Source organism: Mandrillus leucophaeus, unplaced genomic scaffold, assembly GCF_000951045.1.
Source record: "Mandrillus leucophaeus isolate KB7577 unplaced genomic scaffold, Mleu.le_1.0 Scaffold674, whole genome shotgun sequence".
Taxonomy (NCBI): Eukaryota; Metazoa; Chordata; class Mammalia; order Primates; family Cercopithecidae; genus Mandrillus; species Mandrillus leucophaeus.
The window spans coordinates 108,289-127,501 of record NW_012107297.1 but is presented as its reverse complement, the minus strand read 5'-3'; the positions used below and the strand labels follow the sequence as shown (position 1 = coordinate 127,501).

General features: G+C 38.3%; 1 protein-coding gene across 1 annotated transcript in view; it reads left to right on the top strand.

Moving 5' to 3' along the window:
• Positions 1–19,213, top strand: part of UVRAG (UV radiation resistance associated) — a 339,596-nt gene that overhangs the window by 260,193 nt on the left and 60,190 nt on the right. The window contains exon 13 of the mRNA XM_012002017.1: positions 3,289–3,367. Within this exon, the coding sequence (XP_011857407.1) occupies positions 3,289–3,367 (79 nt within the window). The remainder of the gene's footprint in view (positions 1–3,288; positions 3,368–19,213) is intronic.

Below are 19,213 nucleotides of genomic sequence, written 5' to 3'. Positions count from 1 at the left end.
AGTGTTCTTCTGTCTGTTTATAAAATACTTTCACTCCCAGAACTGAACATAGGTCTCTCAGTACAGTCTAACCTAGTGCAAAGTAGTAATCACTATCACGTTCCCCAGCTGAGCTGCTCCTCTTCTGTTACCACAGCCTGGGATCACAGTAGCTTTTTTGGTAGTCATCGCGTAATTCTTAACTCATATTGAAATTGTTCCGTACTAAAGAGTTCCAAATAGTTTTCACAAATAATCTTTTTTAAAAAAATTCAACAAATGTTTATTGAGTTCTGCTAGTAGCAGTGCTTAGACACTTCACAGAGAGGCAAAGAGGAACAAAATAAAATCGGTTTCTGCCCTCTTGGAGCCTACAGTATCATAAGGGAGACACACATTAACCAAGTAATCACACAGTGAGTGTAAATTTACAATCTGAGACAGACTGGAAAAAGAAAGGGTTGCAAACTGACCTAAGCCAATTTGATAGTTCACAATGATATGAGTATTTACAGTAGATAAAGGTGGGCTCTGATAATTAAGATTGGAGGTCTGCAGTTCTCCCCACTAACCTCTTCACCAGCTGGTGTTAGTTACAGTGACAGTAAGGCTCAGATGGAATTCTGTCACACATGTAATCTTATTTATTGCTTTCTAATTCCTTGATTTTTCTATTTATAGAAAGAGTCACAAGGTATGGTTCAGTTAAGGCCATGTGAAGACAGTAGAGTCAGTGAATTTTCTATGTGGAAATTTAATTTAATTTGAAAATAATATTAGCCATTTTAATTGAATATAATAAATTGCATTGAATCTTCATAGGAAATACATGGTTCATCCTTCAGTTATTTAATGTAATACTCCTTTAATGAGTCCCCTTTGCGATGTTATGGACCTACTTCTGGTTGTACTTTAATGGCCACATTCTTATCTAAAGCTTCTATAGCTTGCTAACGTAATTCTCCAATATAAGATTTGTATCTTATGTTCTGATAATAGGTTTTGCCCTTTAAAATGGGTGTTTTTCAAGATTGATAGATCTATAAATCCATGTACTTTTGCAAAGTAAGATGAATGCATGATAGTTATAAGCTATTTTACTCTTCAACTTCAAGTGACCTAAGAATTTGAAAGCAATATAAAATGTAAATTCTGTCTTAATATTTGATCTGTCTTTGCATTGCCTTATTTGAACCATACCTTGTGGCTTTTTGTATAAATAAGTCCCACTGAAGTCATAATAAAGTCAAATGTTGTGAAATCAATTTTTTAGGAATGTTGAAGCTTGGTTTTCAACGTATGCTGATCTCAATTTACTCTTCTAACATACAAAACAGTTTCTAGATATATACCTTGAAAATGGAGATAGCTATGGGTTTGGAGAGCTGTTCAGATAGTCTACATCTGAAGCTTATAGAATAACGGCTAGACAGCAAAGAGGTTTAGGACTGTAGTAGATTTTCTCTAAAGTGCCCCTGTTGGGTATTTGCAAATATGTTGTTTCTTTGCAGGCTACCCCATCTGAATTTGAATGATTCCCAGACATCTTGCAAAAACCTGGTGTTGCACTTTGCTTATCCTGAATTTGCTATGCTGCCATTTTTATGCATCTCAATTTGAGGCCAAACCACATGTCCTAGTTTATTTTTTACTGTTTCAATTAAATATAAAGCTCTGTCTTCTTAATGGGTGTGTGAAGCATTTAGTGTTCCTTTAGTAGAGAATAAATACAGTTCATGACCTTGCTCACTCCCCAGCGCTTATAATTTTATAGTGTAACATATTTGCCTTTGGATACTATATAGCCAGCAACTCCTGAGAATTTAATATAAAGCCCTTAAATTCTATTTCCTTTATTTTATTTCCTCTAGAAAATAATGTCCTTTAGGCTTTATGGAATGTATCTTTTCCTCAGACAATTAAAAGACAATTGAAATTAAGAGTAGTAATTGTCACCTGCCGTTCATTTCAATAAGATTATTTTATTCTTGAGAATAATTGTATATCGCAGAAGGAAGATGAAGTTTTCTTCTTGACCCTAAATAGTTATTGATCTGTTTGTAAAGAAATCTGTATCAGATGCTAAAACTTTTGCTTGATCTTGAGAATCAGAAAACAATGACTAGACTATAGGTGTGCTCTAACCTTCTTCATTTGCAAGTATAAAGAAGGGGAATAGTGAGGGGAGTTACTCTCTAAAATAACTCATTATCTTTATGAAGATCCAGATCGCATGCCTTTGTTGCTCCAGTGAGGCAGGTTAACATGGAAAGTCCTGTATGAGAGGCTTGTGGCTCGAGCACATTGCCTTAGAGAAGTTGCATCCAAATAGCCATCCTTGTAAATATGAGTGAATATTTTAATGAATTTTGGCTCATCTTGGCACTGTTGATTTCACTGGTCACCTTAAAAGAAACAGAAATCTTGCTGGGCGCGGTGGCTCACGCCTGTAATCCCAGCACTTTGGGAGGCCGAGATGGGCGGATCACAAGGTCAGGAGATCGAGACCATCCTGGCTAACACGGTGAAACCCCGTCTCTACTAAAAATACAAAAAATTAGCCGGGCAGAGTAGCGGGCGCCTGTAGTCCCAGCTACTCGGGAGGCTGAGGCAGGAGAATGGCATGAACCCGGGAGGCGGATCGAGACCACGGTGAAACCCCGTCTCTACTAAAAATACAAAAAATTAGCCGGGCAGAGTAGCGGGCGCCTGTAGTCCCAGCTACTCGGCAGGCTGAGGCAGGAGAATGGCATGAACCCGGGAGGCGGAGCTTGCAGTGAGCTGAGATCTGGCCACTGCACTCCAGCCTGGATAACAGAGCTAGCCTGGGTGACAGAGCAAAGACTCCATCTCAAAAAAAAAGACACAGAAATCTTATATATTGCTTCTAAGTCTGATTTTTTTTTTTTCTTTCCTAATCTTCCTCTCCCATTTAGTAGAAGTTGAGATGTCAGGTCCAAGATATTAGAGGGAAAAATTTCTGGGATCTTAATCTTAGCTAAGGTGGCAAGTTTGTGATATGTAAATAGGAGCCAGTGGCCTCAACTCCTTGGAGTGGATTGGTCACTTTCTTAAACATTAGTTCCTTGTTCTGTGACCTATTCACTTCTTCTTTTGAAAGAAAGCAGCTGTTATTCTGACTTAATTAATATTATGAAGATGTCAGTAGATTGCAATGACTATAACTAGGTGACTTAGTCCAGTTCAGATGTTTATACTGTATCTAAGAAATTTTAGCCTCTGTCGACAACATGGAGGTTGTATTTACTCAGCTTCGGAAAATATCTGATCCTTCTTTACCTTTCTTAGGTTTCCACTGTATCCAAAAGGAGGGGAGAAGTTGCAATTTGATTATGGTGTCTATCTTCTGAACAAAAATATAGCCCAGGTAAGTCTCTGTTCTTCACTTATCTCCTACTTCCATGCATAGCCTCTTTCCTTAGATTGCTAGCCCTTTTTCTTTATAAACATGCGCTGCAGTTGACCCTTTTATTTAACCAGTTACATTAGTAATACACAGTTCTTCTTTTGACCACATTTTTTTTCTGTGCCCTTAAAATGACTACAGGGAAGCAATGAATACAAATTGGAATCCTCTTACTAAACTCTGAATCTCTTTCTGTGTTTTTACTTGCTGGTAGACTACACTTCGATGTGTGGGCTTCATCATCTCTTGCCTCTGCAGCTTGACCAATTGTAATTTTCTTTTCTTAGGCTATTTCTAGGGACTCAGTTTGCATTGTTGTTTCTGGAGTAAAAGTTCAGTGCCTATGCAAGTACTTCATGGTATCCTCACTTTGTTATTCAGTGCCCAAAGGAAAAGACCAAGCACATGGCCTTTCCAGTCTGTCTTGGATGTTTGTGGCACTCTCAACATCACGTCAGTTAGGATCCCACCTAAATAATGTCTTTCTGTATGCCATAGTAAGACTATCAGATGCCTAGGTTTGTGTTTTCCTGAAAGAAATATGTAGCATTTCTTTAACACTTCTGGCCCTACTTCAAGATGTAGGCATTCCATAAGTTTTCTTATTATAAAGGAAGACTAACTTCCTTTGTTTTTGATTTGTTTTTGTTTCTGTTTTTGAGTCAGAGTCTTGCTCTGTCGCCCAAGCTGTAGTGCAGTGGCATGATCTTGGCTCACTGCAACCTCCACCTCCCAGGTTCAAGCGATTCTTCTGCCTCAGCCTCCCAAGTAGCTGGGATTGCAGGTGCGTGCCACCACGCCTGGCTAATTTTTTGTATTTTTAGTAGAGATGGGGTTTCACCATGTTGTCCAGGCTGGTCTCAATATCCTGACCTCGTGATCTGCCCACCCCGGCCTCCCAAAGTGCTGGGATTACAGGCATGAGCCACCGCGCCCGGCCTGTTTATTTTTATAAGTAACGAGTGTTTTGTTTTGTTTTCATTGGACATCCTTCCAATTGGAATATCACATGGATGAGTGTCCACAATTTGGCTGTTATTTAAAGACGTTGTGAGCTATATCCTCAGATCTTTTGGTTTAACAGAAGTAATAAGATTTGCGATGCTTTTGTTTTTATGAGCCTGTGTTTATCCACATGAATCTAAAGACTTGCTGAACATTCCCTTACTCATTTCTAATCAGTCTAGAATTATTCCTCTATGTAGTATCATCTGCCACTCTTCCCCTCAACCAACCTCAGTTTAATGGTGGGGATTGTTTTAATTTGTTTTTTATTAAGATTGTTGTCCTTTTCTGAAATTGGGTCAGATTTCTGGATTGCATTCCTCAATTTATCGTTTGCTTCACCCTTCACACTCATTGTCCTCTCAACCATACTGCTGTTACTGTTACTTCCGCTCCGGCTCCAGGAAAGCAGCCCTCTGACAGTCTCTGGCCCATGACTTACCTTTCCATGTGCTGTTCTTCCCACAACTGATACTTGCCCACTCTCCATTTTTGGCAGACAGGTATTTCAGTCAAAGAATCAGGGCTTTCATTCCAAGGCTGCCTAGCTCCCACTCTGCTGATCACAGTTCTGTCATACCTTGGAAAAGGCACTGCTTAAACAGAACTGGTCAGAAGTGCTCAGACTGAGGCCAGGTGTGGTGCCTCATGCCTGTAATCCCAGTACTTTGGGAGGCCGAGGTGGGTGGATCACCTGTGGCCAGGAGATGGAGACCAGCCTGGGCAACATGGCAAAACCCCATCTCTACTAAAAAATACAAAAATTAGCCAGGTGTGGTGACATGTGCCTATAATCCCAGCTACTCAGGAGGCTGAGGCATGAGAATCTCTTGAACCCGGGAGGCAGAAGTTGCAGTGAGCTGAGATCGTGCCATTGCACTTCCAGCCTGGGTGACAGAGCAAGACTCTGTCTCCAAAAAAAAAAACAAAAACAAAAACAAAAACAAAGTGCACAGACTAAGACTGCACTAAGGAAGAAGTAAATTAGGCCCTCCAGCGATCAGCGATGTCAGCCGTGGTGGAAAGAGCACGTAGATACTACAGGATCCAGAGTTTGAGAGTAAAATTGGCATCATTTAGTAGAACTAAGTTCTGATTTGAGTTCAGAACATCTCTTCTTGCCCTATTTTCTCTGTGTTGCTCTAGGCACATAGGTCCTAAGGTCAGAAGGCTGTTGGAAGCTTCCTGGTGAAAATTAATCCTGCTGAAATGCCTGTATTTCTCCATATATCCCGACTTCAAACATACACACAATATGCATATGTGTATAGACGTACACACATATGCACAAACACACTTCTTTCTTCTCAAGGGCCCCAAAGGGTGGTATGACAAAGGATGATATAAAGTGTTGCTAAGAATACCACAGCTTGCTTTGAGAGCAAGACCAAGATGGAGGCAATGTGCAGGGGAAAACTTAGCAAAGTCAGCCCTCCTCATCAAACTCTCAACTCTCGGACCTGTTTGGTCCCCACTTCCCAAGAGGCCTCTGAGTTTATTATTAACCGAACCAAGGCCACAAGTATGCTGACCTAGTTTTACTCATCTAAGAAATGGATTGCTTGTAGTAATTGTGTATCCTCTCCAACTTTATATATGCTCTTTGAAAATAGAGAGAGAGAGAGAGAGAGAGAGAGAGAACAATCAATAGGTTAACTACTCTGAATCCATAGGGGAGCAAGCAAGTATCTTCCTGTCTGGGTTTTCTTTTTTTAATCACACTAGAGGCAGTTTTAAAAGGAGGGTACAGTAAACTTCTTAAAAACTGGCTTTTTTATATTTCAAAATGTTTTCAGGAAGCTCTTTAAGCAGTTAGAAACTTTTAGAACAGTTGTGACCTTTCAGTTTTTTTGCCTCAGCTCTGTCTGTTCTGTCTCTCGCTGTTTCTCGGGGAAGCTTCCATTTTGTCTTTGACCTTACTCCCATCACTTTTTCACATTTTGATTTGTAACAAATGAACCATTAATTGTTATGGCTCCTAACCAAGCATTAGAGCAATCAGATATTTCCAGCTTTTGAAGGTTTGTTTTTATAGACATGTAGACTAATACATGTTGTCAAAGGGGAGTTTGTCTTCTCAGCCAGTCTCATATGTACCCCATCTCTCAAGATGTGAACAAATCATACTATTAAAATGGCCTCACCTCAGTAATTTATAAGCCACATTAGTGGAGGTGGATGAAAGCATTGGCATGTGTTAAAGTGCCAGAGAAAAAGGAGTGAAGTCATTTAATACTGCATCCATAACTTGGTTGAGGATTTGAATAGTCAATAGGACCTTTCATCACAACCAGAAGTCGTAGTAAAATCACTTTTTTGGTAGAGGAAATGACAGAATTTAGTAATATTTGTTACTTCAGTATTTGGGATCAGTCCAGCCCAAGTTTTGAAAGCACAAGCTTAGAGAGACAGGCCTTCAAGTAGAAATCCTCAAGTGTTGTTTGAAGAGCTGAGAGCGCTGGTAAGGCCTGCTTGCGCTCTTCATGTCACTGCTGTCTGAAGGTGTGTGTGTGTGTGCTGGATTAAGTACTAAGAGTGAGTGAAGCAAAATGCCTCGTTTTCAGCACCATTTATTAATATTTGTCAAATGCCAGCCTCTTCAGTTGGAAATAGCCTTCCTTGTTGGCTACCATGTAACGCTATAGGAATGGGCCTGTCAAAATTCAGGTGCAGTATAATTGACGTTGACTTTAAAAACCAGATCCTGCCATAATTTCAGTTAGTTCGTGAGTACATTATATTAGAATTTGTGTAGAGAACAGAAATTTGCTTTTAATTCTCAGAGCATAAAAATTACATGTAAAACGAAAATTGTAATACTTTTATCTTACATTTGTGGAGAGCCTTATAGTTTGTAAAGTACATGCCTTATAGTTTGTAAAGTACATTCACATGATCCCTATCATCACCCTGCAAAGTAAAAAGGGCAGATACTATTAAATGGATTTGAGGACAGCTTGGCTTTTGACATTTGTCCCTCCAGTGTCATATCACATGATTTGATAGGTGTGGCAGAGATCCCCTTACTTCTGTAAACTTCACTGTTCTGTATATTTCCATCCTAAAAGTGCACCAAATCAAAGAAGACGACACTCCCAGATAGAAAAGGAAGCAAATGTTTTTTGAGAATGGAGACAAAAACTATTTTGCATATCATATTTCCATTAGCAAGCACAATGCCAGAAACATTATAAATTCTAAAGAAATTAATAATGAATGGTGATATAGCATCATCACACAAGAAACTAAGACTTAGAAAAGTTAAGTGACTTTAATGAATTTTAAAAATTGTGATACACACACACATGCACACACACAGAAATGGAATATTATTCAGCCTCTGAAAAGGATATACTGCCATTTGTAACAACACAGATGAACCTGGAGGACATTATACTAAGTGAAATAAGCCAGATACCGAAAGACAAAGACTGTGTGATCTCAATCGTATGCAGAATCTTAAATGTAAAGGTTGAATAACTAATAACAGAGAGTAGGATGGTGATTCAGTGGGAGGGAGGGAAGGAAATACGAAGAAGCAGGCTAAAGGGTATGCAAATTTGCAGTTAGATAGGCTGCATAAGTCTGGAGATGTAATATACAGAATGAGGATTATAGTAATAGTGTATCATGTACTGAAAATTTGTCAAGAGGGTAGATTTCTGCAGTTTTTATCACACACACCCATGAATATGTTAATTTGTTTGACTGCTGTAATCATTTCACTATGTATATGTATATCAAAACATCATATATACCTTAAAACATGTTGTATCCCTTAGATACAATATAAAATTTTTTAAAGTTAGGTGACTTGCTTAAAATTCATTAGTTTATTCAACAGTATTTGTTGAGCACTTACTGTGTGCTGTGTACACTGAGTTAGGTTGCAGTAGGTAGAGCAGTGAATAAGATACACAAGATCCCTGATCCCTGCCTCGCTAATATGCTAGACACAAAAGAACAAATATTGTAGCATTCCATTTATATAAGTATCTCCAAAAAGCAAACTCATGGAGTCAGAAAGCCACATTAGAGGGCTGGGGGAATAGGAGAGCTATTGCTTAATGATTACAAAGTTTCTGTTGGGGTGATGAGAAAGTTTTGGAAACAGATGGTGACAACAGTTATATAACGTTGTGTATGTAATTAATGCCACTGAATTTTACACTTAAAAATGGTTTAAATGGCAAATTTGAATTGTACACTTTAAATGGGTGAGTTGTATGTTATATGAATCATATCTCAATAAAGCTGTTTTAATAAAAGAAAAAGAAAGATCCCTGCCTCATGAAGCTTGTAACCTGATGGGAAGAGACATATAATAAACAGAGAAAGTCATTTTAGATGGTGATAAGTGCTGTGATGGAAATTAATTAGGTGATATAATAGAAAATAACTGGAAAAGGACCTACTTTAGATTAAATTGTCAAATAAGCCTTATTGAGGAAGTGACTGTTGAGCTTAGACATGAATGATGACAAGCAACCAGCCATGCAACCAGCTAGGGAACAGAAAGTTCCTGAAGGTGATGGGAATAGCAAGGGCAAAGGCCCTGAGGTAGGAAAGAGCTATGTTGAGGTAACAGATGGAGGGCTGATGTTGTGGCAGGAGTGTAGTAATTGAGGGGCAGAGGTAGCCAGGGAGCATAGCATATAAAACCTCAGAGACCACAGCAGTTTCCTAAATTATTTTAAATACAAAGGGAAACCACTGAGTAAATGATGTAAGCAGGAAAGTGGCATGATTTGATTTGTTTTTTCCCAAAGATCATTCTAGCTACTACTTTTTTTGGCCCCACCCACCCACCTCCACATTCTAACTACTTTAATGAATTGCAGGGAACTAGAGTTGAAGCAGAGTTACCAGTTAGAAGGCTACTTCAGAAGACCAGATTAGGGGTGATGGTGGTTTGGATCAGGATGGTAGGGGTAGAGATGGAGAGAAGTGAGCAGATTTGAAATATATTATGGGACATGAACTAGTGGACTGAATGTGGGAAATGAGGAAAAAAGGAATGTCAAGAATGACTCCTAGGTTTTGTGTATGAGCAACTCCTTGGATGATAATGCCATTTATTGAGATGGGGAAGGATCCAGGAGATGGGAGCGGGGCAACCAAAAGATCTTCTTTGCAAATGTTAAATTTGAGTTACCTATTAGAAATCCAAGTAGACAACAGGATATATAAGTCTGGAGCTCAGGATTGGAGGTCAGTACAAGGTATAGAAATTTGGGACTCATCAACATAAAGATGGTATTTAAATCCAGGGAACTAGATGAGATTACCCAGGGAGAGAACGCAGAGTTGAGAAGAGAGGGAGACAGATACAGACACACACCTACAGTGGGATTTAGCCCTGGGAAATTACATTTAGAAGTTGAGTAGCGGAGGAAGAACCAGCAAAAACTGAGAGGAATGGACAGTGAGGTAGGGAGAAAATGGAGAGAGAGTAGTGATTTGGGAACTAAGAGGAGTAAATTTCTGAATAGAAGAAGTCATCAGTATGTCGAGTTATGGGTTTATCACTGGAGATGACTGTGGGATTAAGGGAAGTTTCTTTTTGTTTTTTTTTTTCTTTTAATTGGTTTGTTTTGTGGGAATCTGGAATGGTTTGTTTGCTTTGTTTCTGAAGATGGCAGGTATCAAGACATATTTATGCTGATGAGAGTGAGCCTTTGCTCTTGCCACTTGTCCCGAATTACCTTTTTCAAATGCATGAAGGATGGTGGGTTCTGGGTAAGGAAGAGAACAGGGAAAAAGTCCAGCTCTTTATTTATCTTATAAAAGGAAGACTTTTGATAGGTATGATGTAAATGTGTAGTTCTCACCACAACTCCCACCATACTGTGAATATATCTTTGATGTGAAGATGAATTGACCATCTGTACAGGCACTGAATTAGTTTAACTTTTGGATAAAGTGAAGAGAGCTATACTGAAACTAAATAATTTTCTTCCAGATTGTTGGTACTGAGCCTTTAGTAGACTTTCTGAGTAGTTTCACATGAGTGGGCCAACTGTACAGAATTTAAGTGACAGATTCCTTTTTCTCCTAGAGCAGCGGTGTATCCAGTCCCTGGTTCCTTGGGGATCCCCAACACCCTCAGTGGGTCTGGGAGGGTGGAAGTATTTTCATAATAATACTAAGACATTTTTGCCTGTTTCACTGTGTTGACATTTACATGATGGTGGGTAAAACTGCTGGCCACTTAGAACAAATCAAGGCAGAGAAACTAAACTCGGCTAGCAGTATTTGTCTTCTGTAAGACTGTGTACTCATAGTTTATATATATATTTAAAACAGGGTTCAATTAAGAATGTCCTTAATGGCTGGGCGCGGTGGCTCACGCCTGTAATCCCAGCACTGTGGGAGGCTGAGGCGGGTGGATCACAAGGTCAGGAGATCGAGACCATCCTGGCTAACACAGTGAAACCCCGTCTCTACTAAAAATACAAAACATTAGCCAGGCATGGTGGCGGGTGCCTGTAGTCCCAGCTACTTGGGAGGCTGAGGCAGGAGAATGGCGTGAACCCGGGAGCGGTGTATCCAGTCCCTGGTTCCTTGGGGATCCCCAACACCTGTCTCTTATACACATCTAGATGTGTATAAGAGACAGGCCCAAGGTAATTTATAGATTCAATGCCATCCCCATTAAGCTACCAATGACTTTCTTCACAGAATTGGAAAAAACTGCTTTAAAGTTCATATGGAACCAAAAAACACCCTGCATTGCCAAGACAATCCTAAGCCAAAAGAACAAAGCTGGAGGCATCACGCTACCTGACTTCAAACTTTAGACTAAACTTTTGAGAACCACTGTCTTAGAGAATGTGGCCTTCCAGATTTTCTGTGAAACTCTTCAATTGCTCCAATACACATGTGTCATTTCCCCAAATGTGGAAACATAGTATGAGAGACCTACCAATTTGCATTCCAGGAATGATATGTAGTACAAGTCAGAAGGCTAGCAGCTATCAGTGGATTCTTTCCTGTTGCTTTTGTAAGCCAGGCCTCTTCTCTCCTTTTCTGAAAGCTCAATATTTAAGAGTAATACTTTGAGGGTATATTGAACAAATAATAATGACGATTTACATATGTATAGAATGTAATGGCTTTGGAGTGTGTATTTTTATTTGTGTAGCTCACTTCATACTCTATGAAGTATGTTGACCAAGTCTATCTTTAGAGATAAGGGATTGAGCTACTGCTATGCTAATTTCCTAGGGATGACAAAGCTATTAAATGGCAAGCAATCCAAAACCAAATCCAGTTATGTCCTACTAACATTGTTTGTTTTTCTTTTTAATTTGGGCCTTCTTACAATTCTATGAGTTAGACAGGGCATAGACAATTATCTGCATTTTACAGATGAGCCCCCTGAGACAGTGAGTTAAGTAGAAGAGCTAAAATTAGAACCTGGAGATTTCATGACTCCCTTCGTTTTACCCTATTACTTCTCTTCCCCTTCAAGTTAAGACTTCATAGAAAGTAAAAGTAGCTTTTCCATCCAGAACAGCTGGGAACCCGCGTTCTGCCAAGGACGTGGTCCTTCTGTAAATCTTTACTCCTGGGGCCCACAGTGCACAGCTATTTAGAAGGGATCAATGCCAGCTTATACCCAGCAGCTTAAATTCATGTATATTTCTTTAACATGCAGCCAAATGTATGTGACATATGAGAAGAAAATATGCTTTTATTTTCATAATTCTTGGAATCAAAAATACAAATTCCAAGGATGTTTTAATAGTCATAATGCCTTTCCCAACTACTGCATACAAAATTTGCCAATAATATGGTGGAAGCGCTTTATAAAAAGTACTAAATTTAAAAAAAAATAACTTCACTGAAATATATTTCATATACCATACAATTGACCCATTTAAATTGTACAATTCAGGCCAGGCGTTGTGGCTCACACCTGTAATCTCAGCACTTTGGGAGGCCAAGGTGGGCAGATCACTTGAGGTCAGGAGTTCGAGACCAGCCTAGCCAACCTGGTAAAACCCTGTCTCTACTAAAAAAATACAAAAATTAGCCGGGCAGGGTTGCAGGCGCCTGTAATCCCAGGCTGAGGCAGGAGTGGAGTGGCATGAAACCAGGAGGCGGAGGTTGCATGAGCCATGCCACTGCACTCCAGCCTGGGCAATAGAACAAGACTGTGTCTCCAAAATAATAATAATAATAATAAGTATATAGTTCAGTGGCTTTTAATATATTCACCAAATTGTGCAACTATCACCACGGTCAATTACAGAACATTTTCATTGCCCCGAAAAGAAATCCTGTACCCACTAGTAGTCATTCCTTATTCCCTCAAGCTCCCCATCCCTGGGCAGCTACCAGCCTACTTTCTGTTTGTATAGATTTGCCTGTTCTGGACATTTCTTACAAATGGAATCATAAAATATGTGGTCTTCTGTAACTGGCTTCATTTGCTTTGCATAGGCTCAAGGTTTATCCATTTTGTAGCATGTATGAGTCATTCCTTTTTATAGCCAATTTTTTTTTTGCAGTTGGAAGATGTGTATGTATATATAACATGTTATTTATCCATTTATGAGTTGGTAGACTTTTGGGATGTTTCCATTGGCTGTTATCAGAATGCTGTTGTGAACATTTGGATACAAGTTTTTGTGGGGATATAGTTTTCATTATTTTGGGGTGTATATCTAGAAGTGGAATTGCTGAGCCATATGGTAGCTTTGTTTAAATTTGAGGAATTGCCAGACTGTTTTTCTAAAGTGGCAACACCATTTTACATTCCCACTACTAATGTACAAAGGTTCTGTATTAGTCTGTTCTCATGCTGCTAATAAAGATATAGCCATGACTGGGTAATTTATAAAGGAAAGAGGTTTAATGGACTCACAGATCCACATGACTAGGGAGGCCTCACAGTCATGGTAGAAGGCAAAGTAGAAGCAAAAGCACTGTGTTACATGGCAGCAGGCAAGAGGGCGTGTGCAGGGGAACTCCCCTTTATAAACCTGATCTCACATCAGATCTTGTGATACTTACTCACTCTCACAAGAACAGCACAGGAAAGACCTGCTCCGTGATTCAGTTACCTCCCACTGGGTCCCTCCCATGACACATGGGAATTATGGGAGCTACAATTCAAGATGAGATTTGGGTGGGGACACAGCCAAATCATACCAGGTTCCCATTACTCTGTATCCTCACCAACACTTATTTTATGTGTTTTTTATGATAGCCATCCTACTAGTTGTAAATGGTTTTGACTTGAATTTTTTCTAATGACTAATGATGTTGAGTGTCATTACTCTTTATGTACTTATTGGCCATCTGTGTATCTTCTTTGGAGAAATATCTATTCAGACCCTTTGACCATTTTTAAATTAGGTTGTCTTTATTTATTTATTTAGAGGCAGGGTTTCACTCTATAGACTAGGCTAGAGTGCAGTGGCATGATCATAGCTCACTGCAGCCTCAGACTCCTGGGCTCAAGCAGTCCTCTCACCTCAGCCTCCCACATAGCTAGGACCATGTAGCCAGGCACATGTCACCGTGCTCTGCAATTTGTCCATTGAATTGTAAGAGATCTTTATATATTCTGGATAGAAGTCTCTTCTTAGAAAAATGGTTTGCATATATTTTCTCTCACCATGCAGGTTGTCTTTTCACTTTTTTGATAATGTCTGTAGAAGTACAAAGGTTTTTAATTTTTATGAAGTTCAGTTTTATCTATTTTTTCTTTTCCTGCTTGTACTTTTGGTGTCATATCTAGAAGGCTTAGCCAAGGTCACAAAGATGTACTTTTAGGTTTTCTTCTGTATGGTTTTAACTCATATTTAGGTCTGTGATCTATTTGAATTAATTTCTGAGTATGGTATGAGGAATCCAACTTCATTCTTTTGCATGTGGATATCTAGTCATTCCAAAAACATTTGTTGAAAAGACTACTATACCCATTGAATTGTTTTTGCAATCTTGTTGAAAATTAATTAACTGTAAATGTGAGGATTTATTTCTGGACTCTGGATTCTATTACATTAACCTTTATATCTGTCTTTATGCTAGTGCCATCTATATCTTTTTTACTTAAAAAATATTTTCTAAATTCAAAAATCTTACATGTCCATTGTAGAAATTTAGCAAAGTACAAAAGAAGAAAGAACAGAATTTTTTTCATTACCTATAATCTCACCACTCAGAGAGAGGCACCTTCTGGATCTTCCAAACTTTTTGTTTTCTTCTCATGTAGTTGAGATGATATTGTAGCTCAGGGTTTGTCCACAGTAAGTGTACTCAGTAAATGGTAGCTGCCATTTTTTGTTGTTGATCTTGTTGTCATTCTTGTTAGGCTGATGTGGAAAGGGAAAGCATCAGTAGAAGGATAGAAGGTACGCCACCTGAACTGGGAAGTCAAGGAAGAGAAGTGTCTGGGGAGTGAGAGAAGAGGGGGAGCCAAGGTGCACAGGAGGAACTGCTGAAGGCATATGTAGGCTGGCCTGGCTGGAGCAGAAGGTTACCTTCATAGTGGGGACAGGAGCCATGTTTTTGGCTAACTACTCTCGGCCCCAGAACCATACACTTACCAGTTGTTACACCTGGACCTAAATGTGGTCTGTGTGAGATCCCTAAGCATGTTTTGCATATGTAATAGGTACTTATTGAGGCCTGATGCAGTGACTCATGCCTGTAATTCCAGCACTTTGAGAGGTTGAAGCAGGAAGATCACTTGAGCCCAGGAGTTCAAGACCAGCCTGGGCAACATGACAAGACCCCATCTTTACAAAAAATAAAAAAATTAGCAGGGTGTGGTGGTGTGTGACTGCGGTCGCAGCCACTTGGGAGGCTGAGGTAGGAAAATCACCTGAGCCCAGGAGGTCAAGGCTACAGTGAGCTGTGATTGTACCATTACACTCCAGCCTCGGTGACATGACAAACCCTGTCTCAAAAAAAAAAAAAAAAAAAAAAAAAAGATGTCTATTGAAAGACTGAATGATGAATGAGTCAGTCAGAAGATTGTTCTTTCCTCTTTACGGCTGATAATTAAACAACTTATTTCTGTGTAATGTATATTATATATTTTATATATAAGAATATATATATAGTTAGAATTTATATCCCATATATCCCCATATATGTAAGAATATATAACATATATAATATATGTAAACATATATATTTATATATATACACACATATCTTGTATCTAATGTTTTAATTGAGGTCAAAAAATTATATTTATTTCTTTATATATAGTTTTTTCCAAAAGTTCTATTCTGTGTTTAAAGGGATAACATGCATTTTTGTAGTTGCAAATGATTAAGTGTTCATGTATTAATTTTTCTGAGAACCATCATTAGCTATTAACCAATGTACTAGACATTTTTAATGTCATTGACTATGATTACTGTACTCTTTGATTGCTGAAAGTGTAAATTGATAAGATAAAACTATTTTTATCTCAGTTGGACATTTTTTCCTTTTAAACTGAAACTACAAATACAATGCCAAGAATATCTTTCCAAATGAAAAATAAAACAATTGTAACTTACATTTATCTAGTTTATTTTAGGGCACAGGGCCCTTTCACATATATTATTTCTTTTATCCTTTGCAGAAACCCTAAAAGTGTTGGTATTATTATCTTCATTTTACATTTAGATAAACTGAGCCTCTGAAGGGTAAGTCCTTTGCTCATAGTCACACAGCTGTTACATGAACAAAGAAATTCAGACCCTAATATCTGACTCTTAAGTTCAGGAGACGATACTTGCTGCTTTCCTTTTATCAGACAGGAAGAAACATCTTACATAACAGGCTTCCCTTTTTTTCTGTGGCTAATAGCTCAGTATAAATTTAGCACCTTACTTGGCTTACCATCTTTGATAACATCTATCTCTTCCTTTATCCTAGTTGTTTTAAAAGAGTCACTTTAGGCTTTTTACTTGTTCAGTAATAAGATTAGCCTTTTCCAAAGCACCACCATGAGTGACATCTTTTGCTGGGAGGAAAATATTTAAAGAATGTACCTCAACTGAAATGAAATATGTAGTGCTAGCTAGTTCAGAAAGGATGGGATATAAATTCTAACTATACTTTTTATGATTAAGCATCATGAAATGAATTATGAGCTATATGAAAAATGAATTTGGTCTGATTTTAGTTGGCATCAACGTGACCGGGATAGCTTAGGTGTAAGCTCTTTAAAGAAATGAACTCCAAAAAAATTGTTTATATTGCCTGATTCAAAACCCAAAGTCTCTAGCTTTTAGGGGAAGGTAGCACAGTAGATTTGAAATTCTAAATTTTGAAACTTTTAATGATACTATGTTTTGCTAATTTATCTTTTTGAAAGAGAGAAAAAAACAGTTACTTTTGCCAACATACCCACAGTTACCTGTGGATAGCCCCATATCATAATTCTGTATTTAAAATAATAACTTTGTAGATATTTGTGTAAATTATCAGTTTAAAAATGTATATATTATAAATGCAGACTAGCACTTTACATTTAAATAATTATTTAGGTAGATGCAATGAAGGGAATGAAATTTTGTCATCCACACATTTCAAAAAGGTGGATGAAATGATTTAGTGGAAAGAACATAACACCAACAATTAGAAATTTCAGGATTAGGCTGGGCGCCATGGCTCACGCCTGTAATCCCAGCACTTTGGGAGGCCGAGGTGGGTGGATCACGAGGTCAGGAGATCGAGACCATCCTGGCTAACACGGTGAAACCCTGTCTCTACTAAAAATACAAAAAAAAATTAGCCAGACGAGTTGGGGGGTCCCTGTAGTCCCAGATACTTGGGAGGCTGAGGCAGGAGAATGGTGTGAACCCGGGAAGCAGAGCTTGCAGTGAGCCGAGATCACACCACTGCACTCCAGTGTGGGCTACAGAGCAAGACTCCATCTCAAAAAAAAAAAAAAAACATAAAAAATAAAAATAAAAAAAGAAATTTCAGGGTTATATTCCATCTCTTTTAACTTGCCAGTACCTTGGGCAGATAGTGTCTTTCTGTTGTGTTTCAGTCTTCTCATCTAAAGAATCAAAAAGTTGAGTATTATGTGCTCTATGCCCCATGTCAGCCCCAGGTTCTTTAAATCTCTGCTTCTTAACTTTACCACTCTTATAATTTAGTCTGTTCATTGCTTTTTAAAAATAACTTTTAAGTTGTTTGACTCACGACAGCACGATCAAAAAGATATTAAGATTCTTGCCAGGTGCAGTTAGCTCATGCCTGTAATTCCAACATTTTGAGAGGCCAAGGCAGGAGGATCACTTGAGCTCAGGAGTTCAAGACCAGCCTGGGCAGCACAACAAGACCTCATCTCTACAAAAAATTTTAAAAAATATCCGGACACAGTGGCATGTGCTTGTAGTCCCAGCTACTCAGGAGGCTGAGGCAGGAGGATTGCTTGAGCCTAGGTATTCAAGGCTTTAATGAGCTATGATTGTGCTACTGCACTCCCGCCGGGGCGACAATGAAACACTGTCTCAAAAAAAAAAAAAAAAAAAAGATAAAATGTACAAATAGTATGCTTATATATTGGTGATTTTGTTTTTAGAAAATATTCAGAGATTTATGGAGTACCATACTAGGTTTATATAAGTCCCATGCAATATGGACTTATAAAACTAATGATAATACTATCTGACGTTGTTAGTGCCTTACAGTTTTCAAAGCATTCTCATAAGCAGCTCATATACTTCCCCTCACAATTTCTTCTCTGAAGTAGAATTAATAAGTAGTTTGATTTAGTAGTTCATCTTGGGAACTCTAGCATAAGGAAATAATTCTAACTTCCTAAAAACAGTTAAATATGTTTATCATAACTGAAAATAGTTATCTGGGAATAGGTTAAGTAAATGAAGGAGCATTGTCTTCATTCGTTTTCTGCTGCTATAACAATATCGTGGACTAGGTAATTAAGAAAGAAAAGAGATTTGTTTCGCTCATGGTTCAGGAAGCTGGGAAGTCTGGGAGCATGGCACCAACATCAAGCAAGCATCAACCCATGGCAGATGTGAGATGGAAAGAGGAAAATTGGGCCGAATTCACCCCTTTATTAGGAGCCCACTCCTGCAGTAATGGCATTAATCCATTCATGAGGGTGGAGCCTTCATGACCTAATCACCTCTTAAAGGAACCACCCCTTAATACTGTGACGGTGGCAACCAAACTTCAACATGAGTTTTGGAGGGGACATTTAAAACATAGCAAGCATTCACTGTGATTTAAATTTTTATGAAGATTAGGTAGCATAGAAATACGTTTGTTATTCGTGTAGAAAAGAGAACATGGGGTTGAGTGCACACTATGGTTACAGTTATTAAAATAATTTTAAAGGCACCAAACAAACTACCCTATATACAGGAGGGAAAAGATTGCCTGGTTGTATACCAAAACTGTTACGTGTTTGTTTTGCGGGACTTCAGATAATCTTTCTACTTACCTTTTTATTGATTTATTTTTATTGAGTACGTATTGCTTTTATAATAGAATATGTATATAAAAATTATTTTTTTCAGATAAAAACTGAGTCGTAGTGAAGTTTTTTGACATTCTCAAAATGGCACTAATGGTTAAAGGTGAACCTGGGACAAGAAACCAATTTTCTTCTCTTAATCTATTCATTAGTACATTCAAATTAAAGGATATTCCAGCAGATATAGAAATTACAGCTTTAAAGAGGTTGGTCAAGCTATGTATTTTTTGCAATGGTATGTACTTCCTCTTTAAGATTCATTAGCCATAGTAAAATTGACAAAATCAGCATTATTTTTTCATACTTTCTTTTTTTCTTTTTTTTTTTTTTTT